The sequence below is a fragment of the Aplidium turbinatum genome, chromosome 2 (assembly GCF_918807975.1).
Source record: "Aplidium turbinatum chromosome 2, kaAplTurb1.1, whole genome shotgun sequence".
Taxonomy (NCBI): domain Eukaryota; kingdom Metazoa; phylum Chordata; class Ascidiacea; order Aplousobranchia; family Polyclinidae; genus Aplidium; species Aplidium turbinatum.
Window position 1 is genome coordinate 22,320,493 of NC_137473.1, and position 14,281 is coordinate 22,334,773.

Sequence of the window (14,281 nt, forward strand, 5' to 3'; positions counted from 1 at the left end):
ATGGAAGGCAAAGGAAGACGCCCTTCGTCTGCGAGCTGGTCGAATCGATAAGGCGCTGTCTCAGCATACTCGTCCTTTACGTACTTTACAGTGTGGAAACCGCGTATTTATCCAAAACCAAAACGGTAACTATCCTCGAAAATGGGACAAAGTGGGAATGGTTGTTGAAACGTTGCCGCATGACAAATATGTAGTGAAAGTTGACGGGTCGGGCAGGATCACAAAACGGAATCGACGTTTCTTGCGAGTAATTCCACATACTAAAGCATGTGCCGATCCCATCCCTCCTCAACCAAACATCAATGCTCACCCACAGAGCCTCCCATCATCTTCTTTTGCCCAGCCTCCTGAAACGGACTACTGCCCTCCCCACCCTCCGCATCTCGAGATAGGCCCTAGCCCAGAAATTGGAGAATCACCGATGTTGCCTCTCGATGCAGATCACAGTCCGCCTGCACTCTCCTGCCCCACACCAGCCTCAAGCCCGAAGCTTTGTGAGCCACAGCACTCACCGGAACCTCCAAAGCAGCTGCTACCTTTCGATTCAGTGGAACCAACCGAACCCACAAGTGGAGTCCCTCGTATTGAAAAATCGCCTGTTTTGCGCCGTTCTACGCGGTCCCGACGGCCGGCATTGGATTTAGACGCATCCTCTGGTCAATGGGTAATCAAGGGTTCGAGCTCGTAAGTCTACAGTTTCGCCTTACGAGCTGGGGGGGATGCACAAATGCCTGCAGTTAGCATGCTTCCTTGATTACTTTTGCACTCCTTTTGTCACGTGTACTCCGCGAGGCAGTACTCTGTTCTATTCGTATCATTTCATTCTGGCAGGCTAGCGAACAACAGCTTCTTTTGTTCTAGTTCTAGTGTTGAGTTTAACAATCTTACGTTGTGTATTTTGTTGCAGAAATTGCGATTCGATCATTTTTCTTTTGTTAATACATTTAAGAAAAATAACCGTCTTTGTTCACTCCCTCCTAGCACGATCAGATTGGTTCTTTTCTCCTTCTAACTAATGTTCATAAATTTGCGTAGCGTTGCTGAAATCTCTCGAGGGTAGTAATATGGTTTGGTTGGTGGTCCAAGTTTCTGAAGCACACAGTTGTGTTGTAATAACTACTGTTTTGTAAACAGCAAGCTTTGTATTATTTCGCATGTTGTGATTCTCAAATACTTGTAAGCGGAGTTTTCCAAAGAGTAGTGCCAGTACAGTTTACATGATGTAATTCATCTTGAAGATCAACGTTGGTTGAAATTTCACTTCCAAGGTAACAGAAGTGCTTTACATTTCTGCACTTTTGAAAAAGATTTCTGGTTGAGAACTATTATGATACTTGACAAGCGCTTGAAAGAGAATTCGAGTCTTCCTGATATTGACGTTTAGTTCAAGCCTCTTGTATCAAAAGCATTTACAAATGGCTGTTGGTGGTTTTCACTCCTGGCTGCTAAAGTTATCAGCATGTTGAAATTCCATGATGCTGCAGTGATCTCCCGCTTAAGCACGCAACCCGCTTAAGTACGCACCCCAGTTAAGTACGCACCCCAGTTAAGTACGCGTCCCAGTTAAGTACGCGTCCCAGTTAAGTACGCACCTCAGTTAAGTACGCATCCCAGTTAAGTTCGCACCCCAGTTAAGTACGCATCCCAGTTAAGTACGCACCCCAGTTAAGTACGTGTCCCAGTTAAGTACGTACCCTAGTTAAGTACGCACCTCAGTTAAGTACGCATCCCAGTTAAGTTTGCACTCCAGTTAAGTACGCATCCCAGTTAAGTACGCACCCCAGTTAAGTACGTGTCCCAGTTAAGTACGCACCTCAGTTAAGTACGCATCCCAGTTAAGTACGCACCCCAGTTAAGTACGTGTCCCAGTTAAGTACGCACCTCAGTTAAGTACGCATCCCAGTTAAGTACGCACCCCAGTTAAGTACGTACTTTAGTTAAGTACGCACCCCAGTTAAGTACGTGTCCCAGTTAAGTACGCACCTCAGTTAAGTACGCATCCCAGTTAAGTACGCACCCCAGTTAAGCACGTGTCCCAGTTAAGTACGTACCCTAGTGAAGTACGCACCTCAGTTAAGTACGCATCCCAGTTAAGTTCCCACCCCAGTTAAGTACGCATCCCAGTTAAGTACGCACCCCAGTTAATTACGTGTCCCAGTTAAGTTACGTATCCTAGTTAAGTTACAAGCATCTTATTTAAGTACGCATCCCAGTTAAGTGAGCACCTGGTGGAATATCAATTTCAGCACCGCCCTTAATAAACTATTCGAAAAATGTGCTTAACTTGTAGAAAATCCTACAATCCTACATATTATCTTTGGAATTAGGAATCTACATATTTTTATTTTTTTTGTCCACTTCTGCTTTTTGGAGAAGAACTTTTGAAATCCTTTTCTTGTTCTCAATCGGCTAATCCACTGTCATCTTCTGATATCAACAGCAGTTCAGCAAATTTCTTTGCTTTTGAAATCGCCCATGAGGGTGGAACCGGAATGCTTGCGCGGCGCATACCAATTCAAAAATAGTAGACAGAAATACACTTGTACATGCATTGTTGTGGTATAAAAGAATGCATTGTCGTCATCGTATGAGCTTCTGGGGGCGGCTCTATCCTTTCACCACCCCAGATTCACGATGTTTCCAGACCACACTGGAAGGCTACTAGAGAGCACCCAGTCTTTGGTTTCACTACACGGTACACAGACATTCCACTCCGTTGGGTGGCTTGAATGTGGTGCAATCGTTGATGAAATGGTCTGAGGTCTGTTCCTCAGCACCACACTTCCAAGAAAAGACGCCATTCCACACCGACGCACGGCCGAGCAGAAAAGCCTAACGCCCGCACGTTCATCGTGATAGGCTACTTATTTAGAGGGCAGACAAAACGAAAAAATCCTAAACAAGCATCTACCTGGTGAATATGCACAAGACGACAAGATTCAACTTGCGCACTTGAGTAGAAGATTACGGCTATACTTACATACGGTAGTCTTTAATTTGCTTTTAAAAAGCGTAAAGTTGAAAAGCTTTTACTTCTAAACTTCACTTACAATTTGAACAGCCTTAGAAAATAACCTCTCAATAAGTTGAAGCAGTGTACCAATCAGGATATCAACAAAACTTTGTCATTGAGTTTTTTCATCAGCAATTAGGATCATTGCTTACATTTCAACGGCATATGTAAAAAATAATTAGAACATTTATCACAACAAAATAGGCTTCCAGAGCAAGAAGGAGTAACTAAAATCGTTTCATTCTTTCATTACAGTCAATCATACAAATAAGTTGTTGCTTGCAACTTACGTCTTCAGGGTTGAATATTAGGGGGTGGGGGCAGCGCTTGGGGCCAGACCAAAACAATGTTCCAGTGGAAGTAGTTTGATCAGAAGGGAAGTTGTGGAGGAGCTGCTTGATGTTGTTGTGATAAACCTCCTGCGCAAATCAATAATTGTTGTTACTATACTTGTTTAGCCTTATTACAACAGTGTTACTATATCAAGAAGTTAGTGAAGACTCACAAAAAAGCGTTTTTCCGTCTATAGGAAAACGTTGGTCAAGCAGCACTCAGCAGAATTACACTGAGCATAGCTAACTACCTCATTTCAATGATTCAAATATTAGACAAACAAAACAAAGTAACTTTAGCGGGTTTAACATGTTTTAATACAAAGAGATATAACCTAATTAAAAAATCAACTAAACAGTTTTGGACACATACGTGTGTCTTCACCAGGAATCTGCAATATATTACATAAAATGAAAATTATAAGATAAACCTGACTATACACTATAGCTGTAACGACACTCCGGACTAAAAAGTACAAACTGAACAAGTGATACAGGAATGATTACGAGTAAATTATACGGTGGGAAACAGATCACATGAGGTGTAAAGTCAACTACAGGCATGTGACAAACAATTACAAAAGAAACTATGAGCCACAGGTAAATACACTGTTGAGATGGATTATTACGTTTGATTCTTAAGGCTTCCATGATCTTAGTCTTAAACTCAAATCTGCCTCGAGAGATGATTTTAAATCGGCACGTGATGAAAACACACGTACGTGTCGAAAACGTTTGAGTTGATTTTTAATTAGGTTATATCTCTTTGTAATAAAACATGTTAAACCCGCTAAAGTTACTTTGTTTTGCTTGTCTATGGTTCAACAAACAAACTCTTCAATGTCTATGGTTCAACAAACTCTCTACCAAAGCTTTATAATTCAAATATTCTAGATCACATCAAATAAATTTAAAATATCAAATAATAATATGCTAATAAAGTACAATAATAACAAAATAATAATAATAATAATATCCAAGATAATAATATATAATTGCAAACGCAAATAATATATCCAGATTAAATCCAGGGAGTTGAAGATACTGCGACAAATTATTAAATTATTAAAGTGTCAGGATATTATTGACTAAAATTTGTACAAAAAGCTCTTCGAGTCTGTGCCCTCCCGGACCAAAAGTAATACAGTAGCTACCACACTACATACTTGTCCTAATTACTTAGTTTAGAAAGTAATGAAGGGATAATAAATACAGTATATAAGATTTGTGGCTGTTTCTGCAACAAAATTAAAAAAAAAAACTAATAACTTGCTTTTGATTTTTTTTTGAAAAGTGTCTAAACTTTTTGTCGATACTGTTTTATAAACTCTTTCCTCATCTGACCTGGAATCGAAGCCGGGCCCACTTGACACAATCGCTAAAGTTTTCCGGCCTGATTTTGACAAGCGTCTCATACACAGCCTCCAACGTTGACACCGGCTCTCCTCCAGGAAGTTTGGCCGTCCGCTCGTAAAATTTGGCATCCTTCAAGTATTGATTAGCAACATCTGCCGGATTTGTGAACAGACCAGCAAATTCATCACGGGCCCACTGTAGATAAAAACACTCCAGCTAAATAAAATATTCACATTATTAGAAAAAAGGAAACATGAACATCCCTTGTCGCTAGTGGTAACACCAAAAATAACCAAAACATATAAACTGGAATGTGTGAGCAACGAAATAACGTTTGTGCAGACAAGCACACAACAACAGTGATCAAATGAAATCAAACGTAAGAACAGTTTTTATAAACTGCTTATATTACAGCTACACTATGTGACAAAGAAATTTTTTATTACTTTTTTGAAAAAATCTCCAGTTTCTGATTAACTACACTTAAAAACAGTGAAAAATAACTGTTATCGTCTTGAAACTTTGGATTTTCAATAAAATTACCATTTGTTTAATTATAACAACATGCAAAGCTGTGTAACATCAATGATTTTAACTTTATTAACATGAAAAAATATTCGTAAACCAACGACTAAAGTTTTTTTTCGAACATTTTCAATGCGTCGTTGTGTCCTTATATTTTGAATTATTTTTGTAACACTTTAAAGACACAATATCAACAAAAAGTACAAAACACAAAGAAAGTACTATATTCATTCAAAACCATGCAGAAAAGTCAACCAAAAACCATTGTAACGCACAAAAGTCAGTAATGTAAAACATAGGCTAAATCGAGGACGAGGAAAAAATCGCACATGTTGTTATATTATGGTATATGCTTTGTCTCTGAATAGTGTGCATGACAAATGACACTATATATTATATATTCCCAATGTACACTATGTAATATGTATGTACCGGTTGTGCCCTCTACAATATCTGCCCATAGAACTTGAGGATATATTCATCGAGTTTTCTGAAGACAGCACTCTCAATTTAATTATCAAAAAGTAAATCTTACTTTATTTTGGCATTGAATCCATGCAAGCAAGAAATACCTTTCAATATCAGACTACGCCACAAAATTTTACTTAGCTGTAGCTGCAACTAAAATCAAAGGCTAAGAACAGCCTGAAAACGGACACTCTCAATGGTTTACAGTAATGCGTGCGAGCTTGTCTCTTGTCAAGCATCGACTTCATCTGATAATATCCAATACGCCAGTTGAAGTTTTGCATTAAAAGTAGAGTGCAGTAGGATAAGTTGTTTTTTTCTCATATATTGATCTGTTTTTCATTCGTTCGGTTACAACATCTCATCGTGGGTCGCATAAAAACTGACAATAGAAGTAAGTACCGTAGCAAACTGGAAAAGGCTACAAAGCACTGGTTTAAAGTGTCATCGAAAAAGCAATGGATATTATACTTTAAAATTACGTAGTCGGCGGTCTAAAGCTCAACACCACAAATACTAATGTTCGCAGTCGCCATTGCTATGTTATAAACGCTAAACCGCCAATTACAAAACAGTTCAAACAAACCAAAATCATAAATATTTCACCACAGGGGTGCAAAACAATCTAAAAGCCATGATTTTGTTTCTGTCATGCTAGATAACAACATGCATCACATTGAGTAGTGCCTACCTGGAGAGTGTGCTCGATGGCATTTGGAAAATTCTTGAGAGTGCAGATGGGAATGGATTTCTCAGGGGGGTCTTGCGATGAAGAATATGACTCAGTGAGAAAGGGCAAAACAACCTGAATGTTTCCTTTCGTACCAAGAGTGCCAGATTCAAGCAAGGGCTTGCGGTAGTAGACGCAGCGACGATCCATGTAAATTCCTAGATGCAAAATCACATCAAGAATCGGAATAACGCTCAATAATAAAAAGTTGAATGCAAAATACTGTAGGCCTACTATACATTGATGGAAAGTTGATTTAAAAATAAATTCATACACTACCGAAGGTTGGACGGGAATGTACGTTTCAATTTACCAAAAATCAACACCATCAAATCAAACTGCTTAATTTTGATCTTTCTAGCACAGCTTTGGACTTATTTTATTTGACTTCAGTTACCAAAAGAGCTATATTCAAAGCAACCGTATTCAGCTGTAGAACGGTGGCTTCTATACTGAGTGCTGCAGAACATGGTTAATAATAATTGTTTTGTTATCGAGTGGATCCCTCCAGTAAATGCTAAGCATTCAGTACAGTTTTCTCGGTTAGAAACTTTCCAGAGGTTTGGCGTCGAACTGTTTGAAGTTCAATTTTTAGTAAGGTGTAACAAAGTCCAACTCTGAAACTGTCCCTTTGTGCATTGAATATATTCACAATTCCATGCAAATGAATACCTCATTAATCGAAATCGGCAATTGGTAATCACCGAAAATCATATCCATGAAAACGAATGTCTCACACAAGTCATTTATCACAGCGAACAGCATCTTTGACATACTCAGTCATTGCGTGAGCACTAAATAATCTGAACATTGATCTTATTGCTACATGCTGGCAAAAATAAGTAAAACCAAAAACTCACTTGCTTGGACATTGTCAAGAGCATTAGCCACTCCGTCCAATGACTCGAAGAAGCGATCTGTATAAACTGTCTCGGTCTCTGGACCGACCCGTTCTTGGTGAGCGGTGATGCGAGCAAGCGGGTTCATGCGACGAACAGCGGCTGCCGCACAGTCCGACTTCAGTTTCTGCAAACAACTTTTTTGTGAAGCAATAAAGGAGTTTGGATTTAAAAATGGAAGAAAGTCTAAACGCAGCAACTTTACTTAAGTTAGAAAGTGATCATTCTCGAGGTTTTCATGGATTTCATTGGATTTTTCCTACCCTTGGTACTTGCCAACATATCTACACGTAAGTCAGGTGTAAATTGATATTGTTAGACATGATATTAACTTTAAGGCAAACCGGGGCGTGTTGTCACAGGTTTGGGTTTTTTTGATTTGTGCTTTTGCTATATACAATGCAAGTGATTTGGTTATATCATTCGTACACTGTCCACTTACACTTCCTTTTGCCACTAGGTAAACTTTTTAACCGCAAAAGGATTTCAAGAAAATCAAATTTTTGTAAAAAAAAAATTGTGACAACACGCCCCCGCACGGGGCGTGTTGTCACAAAGCCTGGGGCGTGTTGTCACAAGATTGCAACTGTTCTTTTGCACGTTTGCAGTAACTTAAAACCTGCCAACCAGTGCCGCATCAAGTCCATGTGGGGCCCCGCCCAAATTCTAGTAAAAAGGGCCCTCTTAAAATTGTGTTAATAATATTTATGGTCTGAAATCCTAAAATGTACTTTTTAGCACTTTGGCGTTACGTTTTCACTAAAGTTAATAGAAAAATCCGTAAATTAAACAAGGCTTGTGTTGATGGGGGTGAAGTCCCCAGTTTTTGAAATTGTTTGGAATGTTTCAATAAAATTTATTAATATTCTTGTATTAAACTTGTACGTCGGGGCGTGTTGTCACAGCTGTGACAACTCGCCCCGACAAATGCAGTCAGACAAAAGTTTTAATGGTGGCTAGAAAAGGCACGCTATTAACTTCTAAAGTGTCAGCTAAACTCCTAACATAATAAGCTATAAAACTGATTTCATATTTGCGGTCAGACTGCTCTTACGAAAGCGTCACACAATTTTGAAAAGTTAGTGAAATTTACATCGATGACCAAATTTTTGATAATAATTTAATTTAAGCTAAACCTGCTGTCTTTTCTTGACTTTGCTAACCTCAAAATGAAGATGACTCTTAACGAAGCACGTGCTACAAATATAGACTCGAAGCAGTCAGTGCAAGTACAAAAAAAATTGCTGTGACAACACGCCCCTTGTGACAACACGCCTCGGTTTGCCTTATAGTGTTTAGTTCTTTAGTGAACCTGGACGAGATGCAGTGTGGATTTAAGCCTGGGAAGAGAACAACAGATGCTATTTTTATTTTGAGAAGGTTGCAAGAGGAATATCGGGACAAGGGAAAGAACTTGTATAATGTGTATTGTGGACATAAAAGCATTTGATAGAGTTCCAAGAAGAGTGATGGAATGGGAGATGAGAAAAAAAGAAATACCAGAGACACTCGGGAAAGCAGTAATGAGTCTTTATGACGGTACAAGGACAAGAGTTCGAGTTGGATCTGCCCTCTTAGACGAGTTTTCGGTGATGGTCGGTGTACACCAGGGTTCTGTCTTCTCTTCTCTAATCTTTGCCATTGTGATTGATGTGATTACAGAATGTGTAAGAGAAGATTCATTAATGGAGATACTGTACGCGGATGATTTGGTTTTGTTGAGTGACACTATAGAAGATCTGAAAGAAAGATTTGACAAGTGAAATGTGTTGCTTCAACATAAAGGTATGCATGTCAAGTTTGTCAACATCAAAAAGACAAAGGTTATAATAAGGAGAACGGATTCAACGGAAGGGGAAATCACAATGAGCGAAATCGACCCTTGTGGCGTATGTGGAAGAAGAGTGAGGGAAAATTCTATTACGCGTACCAAATGCAGAAAGTGGGTACAATACATGGAAGATACGCAAAGATGAAGAGGGTGACATGCAGATCCGAAAATTGTGAAAAGCTTAATGACGAAGTTGAATCAGTGAATGCCCTTTACTGTCCAGGAAATAGATAGAATGCTGTGGTGGTTGTGAAGCGGCAGGGACTGCAAGAGTAACGTTTGGTTGGGTGATAATCAGGGAGTGTCGAGAGTTGTTATGTAGTAGAAGATTTAAGTTGAAAATGAGAGGAAGAATTTATATTAGTTGCGGGAGATCTGCAATGCTGTACTGAAGTGAGACATGGTGCTTACGAGAAAATGAATTGGTGATTTTAAGAACTGAGAGAGCGATGATGAAGACAATGTGTGGTGTGAAGCTAATGAAGAAACGGAATACCGAGCAACTTACGAACTTGCTTGAGTTGAATGAGAATGTTCTTAAGTTGGCAAGGCGAATGGAGTGAAGTGGTATGGGCATGTTTTGAGAAGAGAGTTGGAGTTGCAAGTGGAAGGTCGTAGGAAACAAGGCAGACCCAAGAAAACGTGGAAAAGGCAAGTTGAGGAGGAAAGCAGCAAGGTGGTCTTGACAAGACATGACGCGTTAGATAGATCGATCTGAAGGCAGCAGGGTGTGAAAGCGATTGTGGTACTTGGAGGGATGGAGGTGAATCTAGCCACCCTCGGTAACGAAGACATCATCCAATTAATACTGGAGTGGACTACCACCTACCACTACTTTGTATGGGTCTGCTACTATTCGGCTAGTCCGATTCGGCTATTTCCCTATTCGGCTAGTCCGATTCGGCTAGTTCCCTATTCGGTTACAGTTTTGAATTGTATTTTGTATTTTATTCCACAATCATAGGCGCCGACTTTTCAAAAAACTTTAGGGGGCGAGAAAGGTGATGACGCCATAACCATAACGCTATTTTACTCAATTAAAGTAGTCTTTGATTAAGCTTAGTGTCTTGTTTATATTGACACCTAGGTCGCAAACCGAATTTATTAGAATCGCTGCTTGAAACGATTAGTTTCACGCATACAGTATGCCTAGTCGTAAAAATTTTGATATTGTTAGCTCATAATTGGAACAGTTGGAAAACAAGCCGATTCGTTTCCTTTTCGAGCGAGTGAATAACAACGATCAAGACAGTGAAGTTATCGAAATAAAACGCAAAAAATCATGATCTCAAGCAGAGTGGAAACCCGCTATCGGTTTTATTAATCTCGTATCGCACGTTTTGCTAATTACTTACCTTCAAAGCGTTAACAACGGCGAAGTGTTTTCGCTTCTGTTTTTTATCGAAAGTCTTTACAGTCTTTTATCGAATACCGTATATACTCGAGTATAAGTCAAGATGTTCGCAAGTGAATTTCACCTCAAAAAGACAGGTTCAACCTATACACGGGACAAGCTATTGTCTCCAGCTTGGCAGCTTTCAAAATGAATGCATTTTTACTGCCGCAAAATCATTGTTGACGTAGATTACGGAGTTTGAAACGGCGTTGAAAAGTAAAAGTTTTGAATGCGTTTATTTCCAGTGATTCGAACTTAAATTTGAAATTTAATGACTTCTTGTCAATTCTAAACTTTATGCACTTGTTGAGCAATATGCAAAGCTCACAAGACAAAGCAGAGAGCTGTTTTAAGAAATCGAGTTTTTTATTTTTGCGTGTAGGATATAATCGTTCTTACTACGTAACATTCCATGATCGTTGAAGTCGATGTCAAACCTAAGCGGTCGCATAAAACAATGATGTCAGGTTAGTTAAGTGATAATAGCGGTAAGAGACGTCGTTATAGCAGGCAATATCTGCGGCCAAGACCATCAAACACCTTTTCTTTTATCGGTTTTCAATTTAATTCTCACACATTGCGAACAAAACAATGCGTTCTGTTGAATCATAATTGATCTCACAGCGGGAAGACCTCGTTGAAAATAGCGCGTCTAATTTAGCTGGTTTACTTAATATTGCAGTGACTAGTTACGTGACTATTCCAGCAGCGTAAGTTACTCTATCATCTACTTTGAAATTTTCATACCGTATGAGAAAGCCATGTGATCAGCTGCTGTTTTGCGAGCAAGAGCAACGTAGGCTATTTTTCGCTTTCGGCATTCTTTAAGTCCGTTTAAATGATCTAAATCTCTTTCGCGAAGTGTTTTATCTTTGAAACACCACTTGTAATAACCATTTTTGTTGCCCCTGGTTAGTGGTTAGATCTAAACCCCACTCATCTAAAGCTTCGATAATTTCAACTATGAAAGAAACGATATTGTGGAATAAAATACAACATTCTCTAAATAAACAGAAAGCGTCGGTAGAAAATTTTGTAATAGTTGAGGATTCTAATATATTCTAAGTTTGCATACAGACGGTGACGTAGGATACATGACGATTTTATGTCAGCAAACATTTCAATTTAATAGTTCAAACATTTTGCGCTAAATTTCATTTCAATTTATTTTTCTTTGTCGGAATGCAAAAGAAACGATATTGTGGAATAAAATGCAAAATACAATTCAAAACTGTAGCCGAATAGGGAAGTAGCCAAATCGGACTAACCGAATCGGACTGTAGCCGAATAGGGAAATAGCCGAAACCGGCCATTCCGACTTTGTATACCCCAAGATTGTAGAAGTGTAGATGTCATATTTCAAAGTCTTTGCTTAATCTTGTAGCGAAAAAAACAACTCCTGTAGTGAAGTAGTCTAAGGCATGCTACTGTTTTCTTCTGCAGTTTTGGAAAACTATCGAAATGTTTGCCCCTAAATAAACCCATAAGCCTATTACTTACACATGTGATATACTGTACATTACGTTGCAGGCGATTGGTTGTGACATACATGAGCATTAAGCAGACTGTGTAAATCACCAGCCTTTGCATTTATTTACCTGAACGTCGTGAGGTCGAAACAGGAACTGCCGGTTTAAATTGCTCTTCTCTATGACGTCCATGTCGGTCACAACGATTAAACCATCCGTGATCTCGTCTGATTGGCTTATGCGGCAACCAAGTCCCATCATAGAGAAATTCTTCAGTAGTTCGCACCCAATAGCTCCGGCTCCGACTACAAACCAGTGCTGGGACGCCATTGTCTGTTGAAAGTCTTTTCCGAATACGGCGATTTGGGAGTCGTAACGACTCCCGATCTAACAAAAGCAAGTTGTGTAGCAATAGTGAGAAGAGATCATTACAAGACAACATACGTAACAGTCACGAACATCTCATTTGTGATAAGAAATACACATAACTCGTTACTTATTTTGAAAAATAAAGTAGTAATTTGCGCAAAACCGTTTGAAAAATGCAGTTGTACGAATTCACAATGCAAATACAGTGATTGCTGTCATACAAAAGAAAACAAACCGGTTGGCAGTTTGAAGAGGTGAGAAGATTGTCGGCATCAGCTGGAAGGCATTCAAGAGAGTCAAAGTAGAAAAACTGCTTGATCATCATGAATTTTCCACTGCAAGCCTGAGAGAAATACACGTTACTCAAAGAATAAGTTTACAACTGACAATATACTATATACTGACAATATACTATACTACAACTGACAATGCTTCCTTTTACATCATAGGAGTGAAGAGTGATGTAAAATGTCGACAGTGTTGCAAACGCTTTGCAAAGCAATACAGAGAAGTCTGTAAATGAAGACAAAATAGCGCGGCATATACACACACCATTGATACCATACACACACGATACACACACACACACCATTGAAAGTGTGATATCTTATCTAAGGGTGCCCAATGTTGAAGTATTGTTGCCACGGACCACGTTCCACTATTCGCAAGTCTTGGCGGGCCGCATTAAATTTTTCACTTATTTTTCTTCTAGAAATCCGCCTAAGTTTTAAGATTGTATATTGTAGGGTAACCAATAACCAATCACGAAGCGTTTTTGGTTATATCAAAAGACAAAATAACAGAACTCTTAATTTATTTATTTGCAATTTTACACCATTCAAACAATTTATAATAACGTAGTAATCACATGTTATGTGAACAATGCAGCTGTGATTTTTTATCCAACAAATTGATACACCGTGGCACGTATGCGATAATAGAAATACGAAGTGTGGAAGAAGGATGTTCATCGTTTAGTCTGCTCGTCATTTCATCTTGTTGAAGTTTATAACTGAAAAGGTCTTTTTGGATATGTATGACGTACGTGATACCACAAAGAGACACCATTTCATTAGCTTACGCATGGTTAGTTAAGTTGAAGCTGGGAGGGAGGAGTAAAGTTTATCCAATGAGTGATCACGAAAAGTAGATTTTAACTCTGAGCTTTCTTCAGTTCCATAACTCAAATATTACGTATATTTATAGACATCCAGCTCTATCAACTTCAATACAAGTTCTGGAATTCGTGATACTTCAACTATAAAAATCCAAAAAGTTTAAGACATCTCTCCATAACTACTGTACTAAGTTTTCCTCCTCATAAGCTTATGTAAGGTATGAGGCCAGACGGGGACAGCAGCAGCAGACATTGTTCACACAGGCCACACTTTGGGCACCCCTGTCCACTGGCCTACAAACCGAGAATGAACGTTGGATGTTTCTGTGTGCAGTTGCTTGTCAATTATTTCTTCCACTAAGCCAAAAATGACGAACCACTGACCAGCAATTTCAGGTACCCAGTTGTGTAGTAAAAATATCATATTGAAAACTACGTACTTATAATACTTATAAGGCCCTACCTTATCTTAATCTAATAGTCTAGCTAGAAATAATCTACCTTATTTTAATCTAATAGCCCACTGTACCGAATTGCCACATAGCAATCTGACACAAGTAAAGGCCGTAGTATATTGCGTAATCAATAATCATGGCAAGTAACTGGAGTGCTTTTCAAGTAAAGTAAAGCTGTTGCGTTCTTGATCGTCAGTAAATTATTTTACTTGTTTGCGCCCTTTGGTACAAATAGACTATTTGAAATAGTGGTTGACTGTTTAAATTGGCTGTTTAAGATTAGTGTAGTCTAGAAATAAGCTATAAATAAAAACGGACATA

The 14,281-nt window shown here is 38.8% G+C and overlaps 1 protein-coding gene across 2 annotated transcripts in view; it reads right to left on the reverse strand.

Moving 5' to 3' along the window:
* Positions 1-14,281, reverse strand: part of LOC145765594 (ubiquitin-like modifier-activating enzyme 1) — a 73,611-nt gene that overhangs the window by 14,837 nt on the left and 44,493 nt on the right. For both annotated transcript variants that reach the window (XM_082577430.1, XM_082577429.1), the window contains exons 10-15: positions 12,624-12,731; positions 12,149-12,406; positions 7,285-7,450; positions 6,386-6,582; positions 4,690-4,896; positions 3,304-3,432 (exon numbers count right to left, since the gene is read on the reverse strand). In XM_082577430.1, the coding sequence (XP_082433556.1) occupies positions 3,304-3,432; positions 4,690-4,896; positions 6,386-6,582; positions 7,285-7,450; positions 12,149-12,406; positions 12,624-12,731 (1,065 nt within the window). The remainder of the gene's footprint in view (positions 1-3,303; positions 3,433-4,689; positions 4,897-6,385; positions 6,583-7,284; positions 7,451-12,148; positions 12,407-12,623; positions 12,732-14,281) is intronic.